At 37.0% G+C, this 14,884-nt stretch overlaps 2 protein-coding genes across 2 annotated transcripts; both read right to left on the bottom strand.

Moving 5' to 3' along the window:
• Positions 1–1,567: 1,567 nt before the first annotated feature.
• Positions 1,568–2,591, bottom strand: nmbb (neuromedin Bb). The gene is made up of 3 exons (XM_051379452.1): positions 2,381–2,591; positions 1,977–2,164; positions 1,568–1,876 (listed from the first exon to the last, which is right to left on the bottom strand). Exons 1-3 carry the CDS (start codon positions 2,544–2,546, stop codon positions 1,823–1,825), a joined length of 408 nt encoding a protein of 135 aa, XP_051235412.1. The 5' UTR covers positions 2,547–2,591; the 3' UTR covers positions 1,568–1,822.
• A 2,157-nt stretch (positions 2,592–4,748) lies between these two features.
• Positions 4,749–10,218, bottom strand: sec11a (SEC11 homolog A, signal peptidase complex subunit). The gene is made up of 6 exons (XM_051379450.1): positions 10,039–10,218; positions 9,432–9,541; positions 7,150–7,299; positions 6,773–6,892; positions 5,278–5,335; positions 4,749–5,179 (listed from the first exon to the last, which is right to left on the bottom strand). The coding sequence occupies exons 1-6, from the start codon at positions 10,087–10,089 to the stop codon at positions 5,129–5,131; spliced, it is 540 nt and encodes a 179-aa protein (XP_051235410.1). The 5' UTR covers positions 10,090–10,218; the 3' UTR covers positions 4,749–5,128.
• Positions 10,219–14,884: the final 4,666 nt, after the last annotated feature.

Here is a 14,884-nt window from a genome sequence, read left to right on the forward strand (position 1 = left end):
CTATACAATATATTGTCCTGAACTTTAGCTCTTAAAAAATTAATTGCAAAGACTAAAGAACATAATATTTTTAACCAAAAAGAGAATTTTAACAAAAAGGAACACACTTTTATAAGCTATTCACCCCGTCATCAAAGTTTTGAATGCGAGTTTGAATGCTTTTCTTCAGGCACTTAAATTTCCTGTAACCTATTGAGCAGGCTTATTTTTTTCCAATTTTGTATCCAATTTTCCAGCCTACTAACCTACTTGTGTACAATGTTCTGCACCTTTCTGGATCTCAATGTTGTTTGGCAAAAATAATGATAGCTTAAAACGTGTGTTTATGGAGAAAAAAACAAAACATCTTTGTCCTCCTCTTTAAATTTATTGAGAGCATATAGTTAATAAGTACACCTTGCAGTCCATTACAACAGTATGAAGTTGTCACCTATTTGGGGTAACTGTGATGACCTCAATAAGGGTATTAAGAAATATTAGAAACACCTCTCAGTATAGCAATACAATTCAACAGCACCACAAAGGACCATAAAGTTGAATCAACACAAACTGAACATTATAACCTCCATGAAGGGAGGTTTTATTGCAGGGCTGTTGTTTTAGACTACATTAGTTTTGGCTTGGTGTATCTCATAAACTGACAACTGTGTGTGTTCTTTATTCAAAGTGCAATCTGTTTTATGAGTCACTTATTGGACCAAAATTGTGGAGTTAACCAGATAGACTGACACAACTCTCATCTGTTTCACCTGAACAGTGGATTCTATATTTCCTCCCACCACTCACTACTTTGGACAGGGAGCATATTCCTTACCATGAAAATGACATAAAACAACAGGCCGGGCATTGTGGGAGAGATATTGACATAGCCTAACCATTACCTACAAAAGATTAGCCCAAGGCAAAGAATGGGCCATCTCACTTCACCGCTATTGATTGAGAGAACAGATCATCCCTTTATGCAAAGGACAGGAAAAGCACAAAAGATAATATCGAGTTCATGTAAAAATATTCAGGAAACTGGAAAATGTGATTTATATAAGCTGCCTACTTTTGTATTTATATAAGTGTTATTTTAGAAAATGCCTTTAGCACAAAAGCGGGAAAAAATCTTACTCATGCTGAACAATCAGCTGTTAGTGTTGGGCCTATAAATAAGGTCTGTGAAGGTTACATGTAGCAAACCCCTGTAGAGGAAAGTAGAAGGGGGCAAACTCAGTAGTAACGTTTTCATACTGTAGCCTAAAGCCTGGACCAACATATAGTTTTAATTAGAAAAACTGTTCTGTCCCCTGTTTATTTCATGATATATAGATTTATATAAACATATATTTTATTTTAAATACAAGCGAAAAATTAGTCACATTTCTCACTAAAGGGCCTCAAGACATTGCCATGTTCAATTGTCTTCCCTGTGTTGTCCAATCAGTGGTGTATTAGCCATAATGAAGTGATCAGCATTTCCTTACAGCAGTTATGTGTGCTGATGTTAACTGGGACATGATCTCAGAAAATCCAACCATGATCTATCAAAATGACAAAAATTGATCTGCCAAAGTCACAGCAGTGCAAATAATTATTTTATTTAATATAAATAACTTTGAACAACAAGACAATGTGAAATATCATCATCAAAACAAAAGAAAACCATACGTGTATTGCAAATGGCACATGAGCTGTATGCTAAGTATAACAGTTACAGTAAATTACAATCATGATGAGCAGGAGACTGTAGACTGTGTCTAATTTGTTTATTATAACCCATGAGGCCAGATGACCCGGAATCCGTGTTCATGCGTGCCAGACTTCCATCCTCTCTGTATCACTTTCTGCTTTGGATGTAGCTTTCTAAAATCTTCATCAACAAGTCCCCCTCCTGAAACACAGTACACATCCAAGTCAGTCACAAAATCTATAATTTCAGTCTTTTTAGGTCGTAAAAAAACGTTTGACGATTGAACATCAGAGGTACTCACCTGATTTTTCGAGCGGCTCTCTTGTGTATCCACCTGCGCCTGCAACGCCACTCGCAGGAACTCTTGGAAAAGCTCCCCGAGAGCGCTCTGCTCCGCAGGCAGGGTGACTTCCAGCGCATCAACACCCTGCCCCTCAGCTGAAGGCAGCAGAGGGGTATCCATCACGCTCTTCTTGCCCATGAAGTGTCCTGTCAAATCAAAGAAAACGCTTTAAACTAAGACCTGGAGGAGGGAAATACCTTTCAGGAACATGACAAATTCAACATCGTTAGAGGCAGAAAATTTAATCATGTGAAAAGAAATTTAAAACATGTTCAAACATATACGAAATTAGACTCATTAGACCATCCAATGCGAACATTGCTGATTGGTCCAAAGCTATTAGATCAGAACATGATGCTTACCTGTAGCCCAAAGATTGCCTCTTGGATTCACTTTAATTTTTGCAACTTTATTCCTAAGCTCTGTCAGGTCGAAACTGACCGCAGCGGTAAAAGACATGAAAGAAAAGAAGACAAGATAAGTAAATAAGCCACACTGGCAAACATTATTCAGCGTAAACCCTCTCATCTCAACGCAGTGGCGAACCGTCCTCCAGGGCGCAAATTTCCAACCGTCTCCTGTTGGATTGCTCAGACGCATCCTGCTTTTATAGGCACTCCTGGTTGGGGTGGGCTCTGTGTATGTTGCGTGTACTTTTTACTCAGCCAGCTGCATAAATAGAAAATGTACTCAGTCTTTGTCATGGTTTCGTTGGACCGCGCCTCTGGCTGTGCGTCTTTTACGCAGCGCACGATTCATCTTTAACTCAGGACAGAGGCAAATGTTTGCTACAGAACAGTCTCCTCAGCCTCCCAACTAGATGAGCATCAACAAGCGCGCTAATGTTCAGTAGGGGCTGATTAATTATAGTTTTATTTTATTTTCTCCTGTTAGAAGCTGGCATTTTGTTTTAGAAGTTTTTTGAGAGGACTATGTGGTAGAGGTAACCTGCAAAAAACAGCCATATATTTATACTTCTTTGAGGGGAATTTCCTCAAATACATTCATCATGCTCTTATAGTTCATATTAAACCAATAAAATATCATATAGCACAACATTGCAACCATTAACTCAAGCTCCATAAACTGGTAAATACTTAGATAATTTATTGGTGGTCGTGCACTGTTGGTGTAAATTGTGTGACCAGATCCAAAAAATAGCAGAGGTGATAGCTAATGCTTATAGAGCAACACATATAGTAATTTTCTGCCCAGGTCCCTCTACCCCCGCCTGCTCTCAGGGCCATGTCTGGCCCCTTTACAATGAGCAACATGACATTTGGCCAGTTGCAGCATGCTGCTGTGATCACCATCAGTCCTCTGAGGACAGGAGAACCTGCTGGTTCTCTCTGCTAATTTAGACCTGATAAGACAGACTGCCTCTTTGTCACTTCAGGGTGCTAAAGTTACAAGTTTAGTGGAAGGGCTACAGCTTGTATCTTGCTCTTTTCATAACCTTTGGCATTCACACACACATACTTGTGATTACAAACTCTCTGCATAGCTAAATGTCAGTCCAATTAGAAGACTGTCTGACCATCACTCTCACTAAATTCACATATTAGATGAACAGGGACAACTATGGTTTTATGGAACAGAATTTCTCTATATATATTTGCATCTTAAGATCAAAACAACTGATTCACAGACCAAGGGCCACAATTATACCACAATACCTGATGCTGCTTTGTTCCCTCAGGGCCTCGCCATGTTGAGGCTTATGCTCTTTCCAAATCTGACGCCGTACCAGTAACAAAACTATGAAAAGTTGAACTGAAAAACAGTTACGTTTTAAATGAGACTGCTTTAATTCAGATCAGCTTAATTTCCTAATCCTCGTGTGATTTCTCATGCCCAATCATGAGCACTGAAGGATATTGTTTTTGTGACAAACTGCATGAAATAGCAGAGGTAAAACGCCCCACCTAACAAGCAACACAGTCAAGGTCTTTGAGGTGTAATGAAGATGGCAACCAAATGCATTCAATTTAGGTTAAAGGTCAAGTACTTCAATAGAGTTTCAAGTGGCTCCATATCAAGATTATATGTTGATCCATACTACTGTATGATTACATATAGCCCCAGCCGAATACACCTTGATTGCAAGAACACTTAAGCTTGCTCACATTGAACAAATAAGAGCTAGGTTAATGCCCAAGCACTAATGAAAATCTCAGCCCACTTGAAAACAGGGCAGATCGTGTGCCCCACTCCAGTGACCTTTATATAAGAAATTTATCAAACTACACCATTTTATATGAGAAAAATATTATTTCAGACACAGCTCAGGTACTGGTTTCATAGAATATCTGGATGATTTATTATTATAAAATGTATCTTCTTCATCACAAATACTTTATAATAACTTTACTACTTAAAAGTTGTACTTGTAAAAGAATACATTGCTAAACATACAGGATTAGTAACAATTCATTAAATATCAATTTAATGCAAGATTCTCTTTAACAGCAATAGACAAAAAATATTTTCTTGCAAAAAGATTTCCAGAAGATACTGTTCATCACTCAATATAACAGAAATACATATTTTTATGTGAATTCATTTGAGTAATTAAAAAATAAAAAAAACATATATAGACAGTGAGTTTGTTTGTGACATGTTGTTTAAATGTGTTTAATTCCACCACTTCAGGGCAGACATCCTCAGCAGTGGCTGTTAATGTAGACCAGGGCTCAAGAGAAAATGAGACAAAGAAGAAATAATCCATAGTGGATGGTAACCAGATTTCATATTTAATATCATTCATTTTCAGTTGTCATAAAATACTTCGCATATCTTTTTCAAAGACAATGATTCAACAGGAAAGAAACAAGACTTAATTTATCTCGATGAATGCTGTTTCACATTCTGAGGATTACAAATAAAGATAGATTTCAAACTAAATCTAGCCTAGTTCCCTCACAAAAATATTTTAAAGCTTGGATTTTTCAAATGTAAACACCCTATCCACATTTCTACAAAATGTTCAAACAAATGGTACAAAAGAGCCAGTTGGGTTTGACAAAGTCTAACTTAATTCTGTTTTGAAAGGCATGACTGAGGTTTCCTGGACGTAGTATATCCTTCGAGACTCCTGAAGCTTGGGTACCTCACTCCCGATGGACCAACACAAAGAGACCCAGCATGAAGAGAACAGCATACTGCAGAAGGAAAAACAGATTTAACAACATGCTGAACATTTCTATGCTTAAAAACGAAAGGAAATCTTGGAAATGTGCGATGGGGTTGACCAGCTTACTTTGAACTTGGGGTAATCATTCATCAGAATGGTGACAATTCCAATGTATGGCACAAACCTGGAGAGGATAGAAATGCTTACGGTCAAGAAATGTCAAGACACGTAATATATGTCAGTTTGTAACTGAACATTTCCTACAGTACACAAAGAGTCTACAACTTCAACATCATTGAATTAAAAACTTCATGACTTTTGCTGCCATAATGGATATAAACAGAAAAAAAAATTATAAATTATTGTAAAACAAGTCAAAAATTAATTCTGAAAAAAACAGAAGGCACACTTCTTATGAATTATAATTGGAAGACAGCTTTCTGGGATGACATCTGCTCAAACATGAATTCACAACCCTACTTATGTGTAGGAGCAAGGGATCTGTTTGAGTTGCATGCCTATCACTAAGGCTCTGTTTGACCAATATGGGTTGTTTTTAATGGCCCCTGCCGATATTTAGGCAGGCCAATATATAATGTCGATATCAAAACAAAGAACAGTCATGTATTACTCATTATTTCGTGCACATGAAAATCTGATATACTTGGTTATCTTTTTATTAATTGAATTAAAAAATACATTGGGTTATGCTGTAGATTTCAGAAATTGAACAAAGAAGAAGTTTCCTTTGTTCTTTTGTACTAGCTCTACAGCCCAAATGAAAATCAGACACTTGTTTCGTGTGTACACCATCCATGAGATCCATGGATCTCAATGGGTCCTAAATGCATTCACACCTGTACTTTGAGATGGTCACTTGTGATTGGATGACCCAAAATACAGGTGTATACAGGGCCTAAGTCACTGATGGTAATGTGTGTGTGTGTGTGTGTGTGTGTTAGTGGAGGTGCTAGCAGTTTTGTTTGTGACAGAGAGGGGCTGAGAAGGGAGCCTTATTTTAGTATTTGAGTATACAAGGTAAAGGTGTTCCTTTTGTCTCTACAATAAACAATCAGAAAACAGTTATGGAGTTGTAATCTTTGTTTGGACATGGCGTGCATATGGTACGTCAGACAGGCCTTCCTACACTATCCCTTCTCATACATCTTGACAAGCACCAATGAAGAGGATGAACCTAGAAGAAGTCCTACCTTGTTAAATATAAATGAACGAGCAGAGATAACAGAATATCCCTAATCCCCAAATCTTAAACAGCCAAGAAATAAAATTACTGCATTTTGCATATGACCTTGTCAGTTTGTCTCCAACCAAAGACAAACAGGGCATTTCATCCACGATTATTAGACTGTACAACCGTTGTCTTTATTGTGTCCACGTGTCTCTGCAGAAAAAACCTTGGCAACACATTGTTTTATCTTGTTCTATCTAATAAAGACTATTGAACACAATATGTATGTATATTCTCTGCTTCAAACTTGAATTGATTGCAATTATCCTCCAGTTTAGAGCTGGAAACATATATTACTGATACTTGTTATCTGTCCTATTATGTTATCAAGCTACCTGTACTAATATGATTTTTTCCAAACAAAGTACTTACCCCCTAGCTCGTCCAACCACATCCTTTTTCTCCAGCCAATGTTGGCCCTGCTTGTACAGTCCTCTGTCATCCACTGCATTGTTGTCCCCTTTGGTCAAGAACTTAATGTCTCCATTTTCCCTGTGGACAAAGTATCAGTGTGAATTTAGACCACAATGTACACGAGTCCTCTTTTTGAGTACATCTGTGTCTGGATGAGGATACGTGATTAAGTGTAAAATATTACAGAGCCTTCTCTGAGCATTTTATATAACTTTTCAATACAATTTAATACTATCAATCGCATTCTCAAGTTTGATACATAGGCATCGGACTCAGTGACATTGAAAGTACAACTTGGAAATGGGCAACAACACTACTAAGATGTGTATTCCTACTTTTCATGTATCTTTAGTACTCTGTGTACTATTGGGATCTCTCTGCCTTCTATCCTGAAGACAACAATCTCTCCGACTCTGATGGGATCCTCTACCCGGTTGGTCAGAAACAGCAGGTCTCCTCTGTGGAAAGCTGGCTCCATACTGCCACTGAAATCAATGATACACAAAACTAATTAGTACCATGTAGATAATTTAAATAGAACATTTCCACTATTGATTAATAATATGCATTGCTATTCTCAACCTTTGTTTAACAGACATTATGAACAACTTATTGCAGCAATGTCTTTTAAAAGTTTACAGTGACAGTTTGCAGAAAACAAACTCAGCCCAAAATCAAATTGTTATATTTGTGAAGCCACACAAATACATAAACAACAACTTTCAACATGACCACTCAAAATTACATGACTCAGATTAGGACCGAAAGACCAACTGGAATTGTTTTGCTTGTGTTACTCAATACTGAAGGTAATATGACATGACAAAACCACATCCATATTGCAGAGAAGAACTTAATAATAAGAATAAACATTAATTAAAAGGGAGTTAGAAGCCATAACATCAGCAATCTAATAATATATAATCAATAGGTCAACAGTTGGTTTACAGCTGTTGTGTTTACACAACAGACTACTGTATGATAGCAACAGCCATATATGAGAGGACTCATATGTGGCTTTGTTTTTATCATAAAGCTTTCCTAAATAAAATATGTAAATAAACTTTCACAGAATCAGAGAGTGATTCTGTAAATGTTGCGTTGTAGAAGGATCCACACATCAGTTGTTGTATTTGGCATAATTTGTTTATCACTTTTACCACTGTTACCACTTTATCCAATCGCTCCTCATCACTTATTTAGTTTGTACTTATTTTATTTCAATTTATGCTGCTAAACTGCACGGTGCATATTGTTGTATATTGTATATACTGTACCTACGTTTAACTGCAATTTTTGTTGGACTTTGTCACATTTAGTTACTTGTTTTCTTCTTTACAGTGAATTGAACATTGAATCTTTTTGTGTAGCACTTTGGAAACCTTGTGTTTGTTAAAATCGTGCTATGTAAATAAAGTGGATAGGACTGGATTGGATTTTCTTCTTATGTTACGTGTAAGTGCTTGCATTTTGTTGCATTTAATTAATTGTTTGATTTATTTTATGTTAGCCTTTATTTTAATTTAATTTAATTTAATTTAACTTTGTTTTGTTTTATTTTATGTTAGCTTTTTTTTTTACTCTAACCCTGTAGTACTTTACTTTCCCACCTTTGTATTGAAACTGTTGCACAGTAATTTCCCTCGGGATAAATAAAGCTTCTTGAATCTTGAATCTAATGATGGTGAGAGGATCTTAAAAAGATGACTTGTATAATATTATCTGTTTTGGTTTGAGTTCAAAGTATTTTCTGTTGATAACTCTGCACACACAACAGCTGTTGCATGTCTGTCTGTCCTGGAAGAGGATCCTTCCCTGTTCGCCTATTAAAAAAAAGGGTTTTAGGGGGAGTATTTTCCTTTTCTGAATTGAGGGTCTAAGAACAGAGGGTCCCCTGTATGTTGTACAGATTGTAAAGCCCCCTGAAGCAAATGTTGTGACATTGGGCCATATAAATAAAATTGACTTGACTTGATTAAGGTGGTTATTATATTATATATTATTTGTTCTTGGCTTTCTTTTTGGTTTGCTAAAAATACATGGGTAAGTAAAACTGGAGCTAAAAAAAAAAAGGACAGTCAAATTCACCTTCCCAAAATGGTGACGTGAGTGTAATCTTTCAAAGAGTCATGTTTTTCAGAAGAAATGCAACACAGTCTAATTTTGTGCTCATACATCAGAGACATACGGAAATCTTAAAGGTTGTTGGCTATTTCTTTTACTTTAACTTTCTAATCTTTCAACTTTATTGTTTAATTCACACTGGGGGTGAATGATGCTCACCCCAATGACTGTTTATCACAAATGTACAGTAGATAGAGAGAGATGTTCCAGGCATGTACAGAAAAACGAGTAAATGAGAAAGTAGCTGAGTCACTAGTCCCTAATGGATATGTATTGCAACAGTGCAACCAAAGCTTTTAACTTCTTAGTGTCTCCAAATACTCAGCATGAAGCCTGTTCTGTGCAGGATTGTATATTTAAACACCGAACCCCTTCTTTAATCGCCAAGTGAGTTAGTTAACATCTCACAACACTGACTCTCATCAGCAAAGGAAAAAAATACCAAATTAAGGCAGAACTAGACTGAAAATCCCAACACATGTGACCAACTTACCTGAGAACAACAACGATTGGACTCTCACTGCCAGTGACAACCATCAGCCCCTTCCAGATCATCAGCGCAGAGGAAACTATCATACCAAAGTTGAGCACCTGGTAATAGAGCTGCAAACAAAAGAAGTGACAATGCATTTCAAGAAACAACCCTTCAAAACACAAATGTGCCACTACCATGAGTAAGACAAATTCAGACAGAAACTAGCACAATACCAACTTAGTAGTTAGCTCTTGCATTTTTACACCAATATCTTTGAGATAACGTTAAATTCACTGGTGATTCATTGGAAAGCAAATCTGGCGTTACACTGTGGCTAACAGTGCCATGACAATAGTGTGGTTAAGCGAGGGAAATGGCTAGCTACACTGAAGTCAGGATTATTGTTTAAACAAGGTTTCTATGTGTTTTTTACGCTGTAATATTAAGGAGACCATTCTGAAAGGCACATGTGCATAAAACAGTTCACTTTATATGTTGCTAACAAGTGACAGACATGCTGCAACGTTAGATAGCGGTCGGCGGCTAATTATCGTTAGCTCTGAGGTCTCTCACAATACAAAGAGGCGGTCGGAACATCAGAGTAAACTAAAGCCCGGGTACATACCTGCCGCTTATTCATGCGACGCACATCGTCAAGAAAGTCTAAAGATAACATTGTTGCAAATACTACTGGGTAGAAAAAGCACCTAAATCACATTAAAACGTTTAAAGTAACGAGCATATGGATGCACGGTCGAGCAGTGAAACTTGCATCCGAATCTTCCGGGTTCGCTCAACCGGAAGTCCCGCCCGCCTGTGAGCGCTGTGTTGAGGTGTCACTTCAGGATACGAGAGAGAGCAGAGGGGCTTTCCAAAACCTCACAACTGGTGAAAGGCACTGTGCAAGCTCTGTGTTTGTTCAGCTGTGGTTTAAGAACAGCCGAAATGGTATTCATGAGAGGGTAACATTAGAATAAGGATGTCAATATGATATTAACTTTGGTTTCAAACAGCAAGAGACCAATAATCATTGTAGAAGCTAAATTAATTTACATAAATGAATCATTTTTTTTTTTACAGAAATAATGTATGTTTCTTAGATGCTGTTGTAAATATTATTTGTAGATTGATTATTTAATGCATGTCTTTTGACATCCAAACTAATCAGCACCCAGGCAACCTACCTACCCGTTTCATTGTTTGTATAAAAACAGTATAACTGCAGCTAAAAAGGTGGACCATGTGGCACTTCATATGCAACATTTAAGCATGAAAGTAAAATAAGGAAATTCTTGAAACTTGCCAGTGACCGTCTTCAAGGCGGTGCCTCAGGATTAGGAAATGAAACAGGAGCCACCTTAAAGCCAATGTCATGTCAGTTGATGTTGTGCTTCATGGATGCATGTTCCAAAACATTTTAATCCAATTTTCAGTAGAATCGTAAACAAAGAGAAATAATTGCATTATATGGATTTGGGTTTTCTAGTACCATGTATGTTGAATATTCACTTTACTAGCTAGTTACTAAGTGTGTATGTCATTTAATGCTGGGCAAGTAGCATTGCTTAAGTTTATCTGAACTTTTCCGTTGTAAACATTTGCCTGCTGCTGATGGAAATAGGTTGATGAGGGCATTGAGACCAAAACACTCATAAACTCTGAAACGCACTGTAGGGATTTGTCATTGCGACCATTTCAGATTAAAGATAGTTATTTTAACCATTATTTTGATAAACATATTGATGACTGCAGCTTTAAAAATTGTCAAGCTTTGGCAAAGACATTAAGAATACAAATAAAGTAGTCTCTCCATTTGTAATTGTGAGTCATGTGAGATAAAGCTTACAATCACTGACTTAGATATTACAATTCTGTCATAAACCAAACAACCACCAATAAAAACAATCACTCTGAATTAATCATTTATGACACATTAATGGCTGCCTTTAAAGGTTGGTAAAGCCTATTCTGCAAATAAAACAAAGCATAAAGTGGATGTAGGTGAGTTTACTTTCCACTACAACCTTAATTAACACCTGGACGCTCTCTTAATCAACATTTAATAATCAAACTGACAAAAAAGAAACATCTTGGTTGACAACTGAGAAGCTTTCATCACCACTAATTATGAACTGCTTTTGTTATCGTGGGTCACATCTAATTTCCTAGAGGAAGTGAGTCTGACTGAGTAAGTGATAACGTAATTCGTGACTACACACCTCAGACCCACCAGGTATTTTTGGTTGTTGACTCAGCCTGTAGGGATTATTAGTAACACATATGTTACATGTTTTTGAGCCATCATTAATAAATCAGTTTTCATTTTAACATTTATATGACTCATAGTTAATTGTGCCCTCCCGCCCACAGTATATACACAATATGTTCTGAGACTGTGTGTCTTTCTGAGTTGTGTTTTGTTTGACCTTGATGCAATGTGTTTCAGCAACACTGTTTGGTTTTCCTGTGGACTCGTGTTCACAGAGACATACATAAATAATGACAGGACTTAAGTCATACTAACATGGTGTTTTGTAAATTTCCAATTAAATAAATTGTACAAGATTGGATATTACAAAATGTCTTTTTCAGCAGTTTTATAGTTTTATATGTTTCTCCACTGAAGAAAAACAGAAAAAAAAAATATGTTAGTAATTGTTGCAATTATTCATAAACAGTTACGGTGTTAAAAGAGTATGCTGAAGTGAAATAAGGATATTATATTCATTTTTGCCCTCTGAGATGGATTTGTAAAATACGGTTAATCCAATCTGTCAAACCATCCAAACTGAATTTACCTTGAGTCCTTTACAGTTTTGTGTTATCAGTTTAAAAATATGTCTTGTCTAATTTTGTAAAAAAGACAACAAAAGTTATATATATGTGTGCAATCTTTGCTGCATGTTTGAATATCCAATTGTACAGGAAAAACGGCAGCTGTCAAGTTCTCACATGCTGCAGAGTTCTGTTATTCATTAATGTCTATGCATCCCTTGGGCAGTTTCTAACCTCAAATTGTTCTTTGGATTCAACACTCGTGTTTGTTTTTTCTTGCATTTTCCTCAAGAGGAAAGACTCAACTCTGGCAAGCCTGCATACTTCCATATACCCCGAATAAGTGTAAATCAACAATACAGCTGGTTTGTGATGGCTTTACACTCCATTAGATTGTTGTGAGCTTTTGGTGTCTTCACCTCTTCTTCCTCTGTAGTGTTTTAAAGGGAGATTTCACAGCGCTATTTGACAGCGCAGCATCATGTGCCTATCCATGCATGGACAGCATTTAGACAACATTGGTTTTATTCAGATGTAGCCTTTAAGTTCCTCCGTGAGGGGAAATAACCTGAGATATGCATCAGAATGTCATTATTTCATAGTCAGCAAAAGCTTGCTGTGATATGGCAGATTAACTCAGCACTGACAGTCAATTTAGCGATGGCACCGAGGCCAGTGGCAGCCTGCGACTTTTGGCGGACTGGAGATAAAACTTTTTTCAAATGCCAGCTAGTCTGTGGCATTTAGGGATGTGTGATCCTTTTCATATAATCTGCCTAAATGGTCACAACTACCCTGGCCTGCCAATGGTAATTGAGGTCAGTCAAGAAGAACAATGTGAGGTCAGAATCACAGGCATCCTTGTGAGAGGGTGGATCTCAGATGCCACAGTTGCCAGTTGCTGTTCCTGTTTTTTGTTTTTATTCAATCTCACTGTACATTCTCATTGTGTGTCTGAGGTTGTACAAATAATGTCTGGGTGAAGATATTATTTAATGTCTTTAGCATAACTTTGTACAGCTTTTGTAGACTGATTGTTCTGCTTTCTGTTGCTGTTGCTGCTGTTATCTGTCAAAGCCATCAAAATGAAATGCAAATAAGATTTTCTGTGTGGAGAATATTTTTACATGTTGCCACATAATGAGCCAGAATGTGAGAGTGAATGCTGCAAATGTGTTTAATGTGCTAAAGACCCGGGCTCTGAGTGTGAGAGCTTCACATTAACTCGACATTATGTCCTATTACATGAAATGGCAATTACTTAGGCCTAAATGTACACACAAAATGTCTACAGTTGGGGACTAACAATTCTCTCATTTGCTGTGTCTTATCATGGGTATTAATTTTGGGATTACTGTGAGTGATCCAGTCCTCTTTAAAGCATTCCGTCAGAGCTACTCAGTGCAGCAGGAAGAGCTGTGCCAATGCATCTTTTCTCCGTAATTTCCGCGCTTCACTCCTAATTTTTTCTGTAATGCCTTACAGGAAACTCATTTGGATTAAGGTATGTCTCATTGTCTGAAATTATTCCTTTCAGACAAATGTGATTTTTCCACTGACAATGTGAAGAAAAACATGGTGAGGTATGAGAATTTCCAAAATAATATCAATTTCACTTATTTTTGCCACTCAGTGATAGTTATGTGGATAACCCTATACGTACCATATATTATATTATATTTTCCCTTTGTATACTTCTGTGCTTGTTCATCATTACCAATTTGAAAACTACTAACCAGTGGCTATTTGGTTCATGAAACCTTTCAATGTAGCATAAAAATTGTAATAGCAATATTATTTAGCATTGACAGATATAGACAGTCAGAAGTGTGTTTAGCCAACATTCACCTCAATATTTCCGCACAGGTATAATTTGATAATAATTTGTCGTTTTACTTGTCTTATTTTCATCAATGGTACGGTGATTAAACTAACAGTAGGTGGCAGGAGTGTCTAGTTTCACGATAGTCCCAATCTTCTCCATGTTGTTATCACACCTCAATTACACTACATCCAACCTGTTATCTCTGCAAGTCATCATCTAGGATACCTTCCGTGTGGCTGGTCCAAACAAACACCCACATCTTCTGAAAAGAGTAATGAATGGAGGACACCCACTTAATGAGACTCATGGGTCAGACATAATTCAGTTTTATTCTATTTAGTGTTAAATTATTGTAACAGTAGATTGTGACCTTTCCCCAAACACATTGGAAAGTCTATGAATGCCACTATTCGTAATTTCCAATGGTGCTGTATAGTAAGTGTTATTACATGTTTTTCAAATGAATATCTTTCACTGGCCTATTTTATAAATAAATAAATACTTATGTAGTGTAGGCTGGCAAGCTATAAGGTAAAAGGTATTTTTCACTTTAGAGGAAGACTTATTGGGCAGCTATAAGACCAAACCTTAAATGAAAATGGTTCCTATTGCACTAGGAACCAGAGGAAATGGGAGATTTCTATTTCTGTCCTGCTGCCGACACAGACGATGTGTCACAGATTATAACAAAAGGGTAGCGTGTAAAAAATATAGACTATCATCAGCTACCTCCCACTAAAGTCTGTCATGTCTTCCTTCTGTTGACAGCGTCTGACCCTCTCATGCTACTGGATAACATCAGAAGTGACACTGAGCAAACTTTTTTGTTAAGAATACATCTAGCTTCCCGGATCTGTTCTCACTTGTGCGT

Source organism: Dicentrarchus labrax, unplaced genomic scaffold (genome assembly GCF_905237075.1).
Source record: "Dicentrarchus labrax unplaced genomic scaffold, dlabrax2021, whole genome shotgun sequence".
NCBI lineage: Eukaryota > Metazoa > Chordata > Actinopteri > Moronidae > Dicentrarchus > Dicentrarchus labrax.

Coding starts and splice junctions, on each gene's coding strand:
- nmbb (XM_051379452.1), bottom strand. CDS start 2,546: ATGAGAGGGTTTACGCTGAATAATGTTTGCCAGTGTGGCTTATTTACT. Junction 2,165..2,380: donor AGGCAATCTTTGGGCTACAG/GTAAGCATCATG, acceptor TTGATTTGACAG/GACACTTCATGGGCAAGAAG. Junction 1,877..1,976: donor AGAGCCGCTCGAAAAATCAG/GTGAGTACCTCT, acceptor ACTGTGTTTCAG/GAGGGGGACTTGTTGATGAA.
- sec11a (XM_051379450.1), bottom strand. CDS start 10,089: ATGTTATCTTTAGACTTTCTTGACGATGTGCGTCGCATGAATAAGCGG. Junction 7,300..9,431: donor CCAATCGTTGTTGTTCTCAG/GTAAGTTGGTCA, acceptor CATTGATTTCAG/TGGCAGTATGGAGCCAGCTT. Junction 5,336..6,772: donor GTGGTTGGACGAGCTAGGGG/GTAAGTACTTTG, acceptor TATCCTCTCCAG/GTTTGTGCCATACATTGGAA.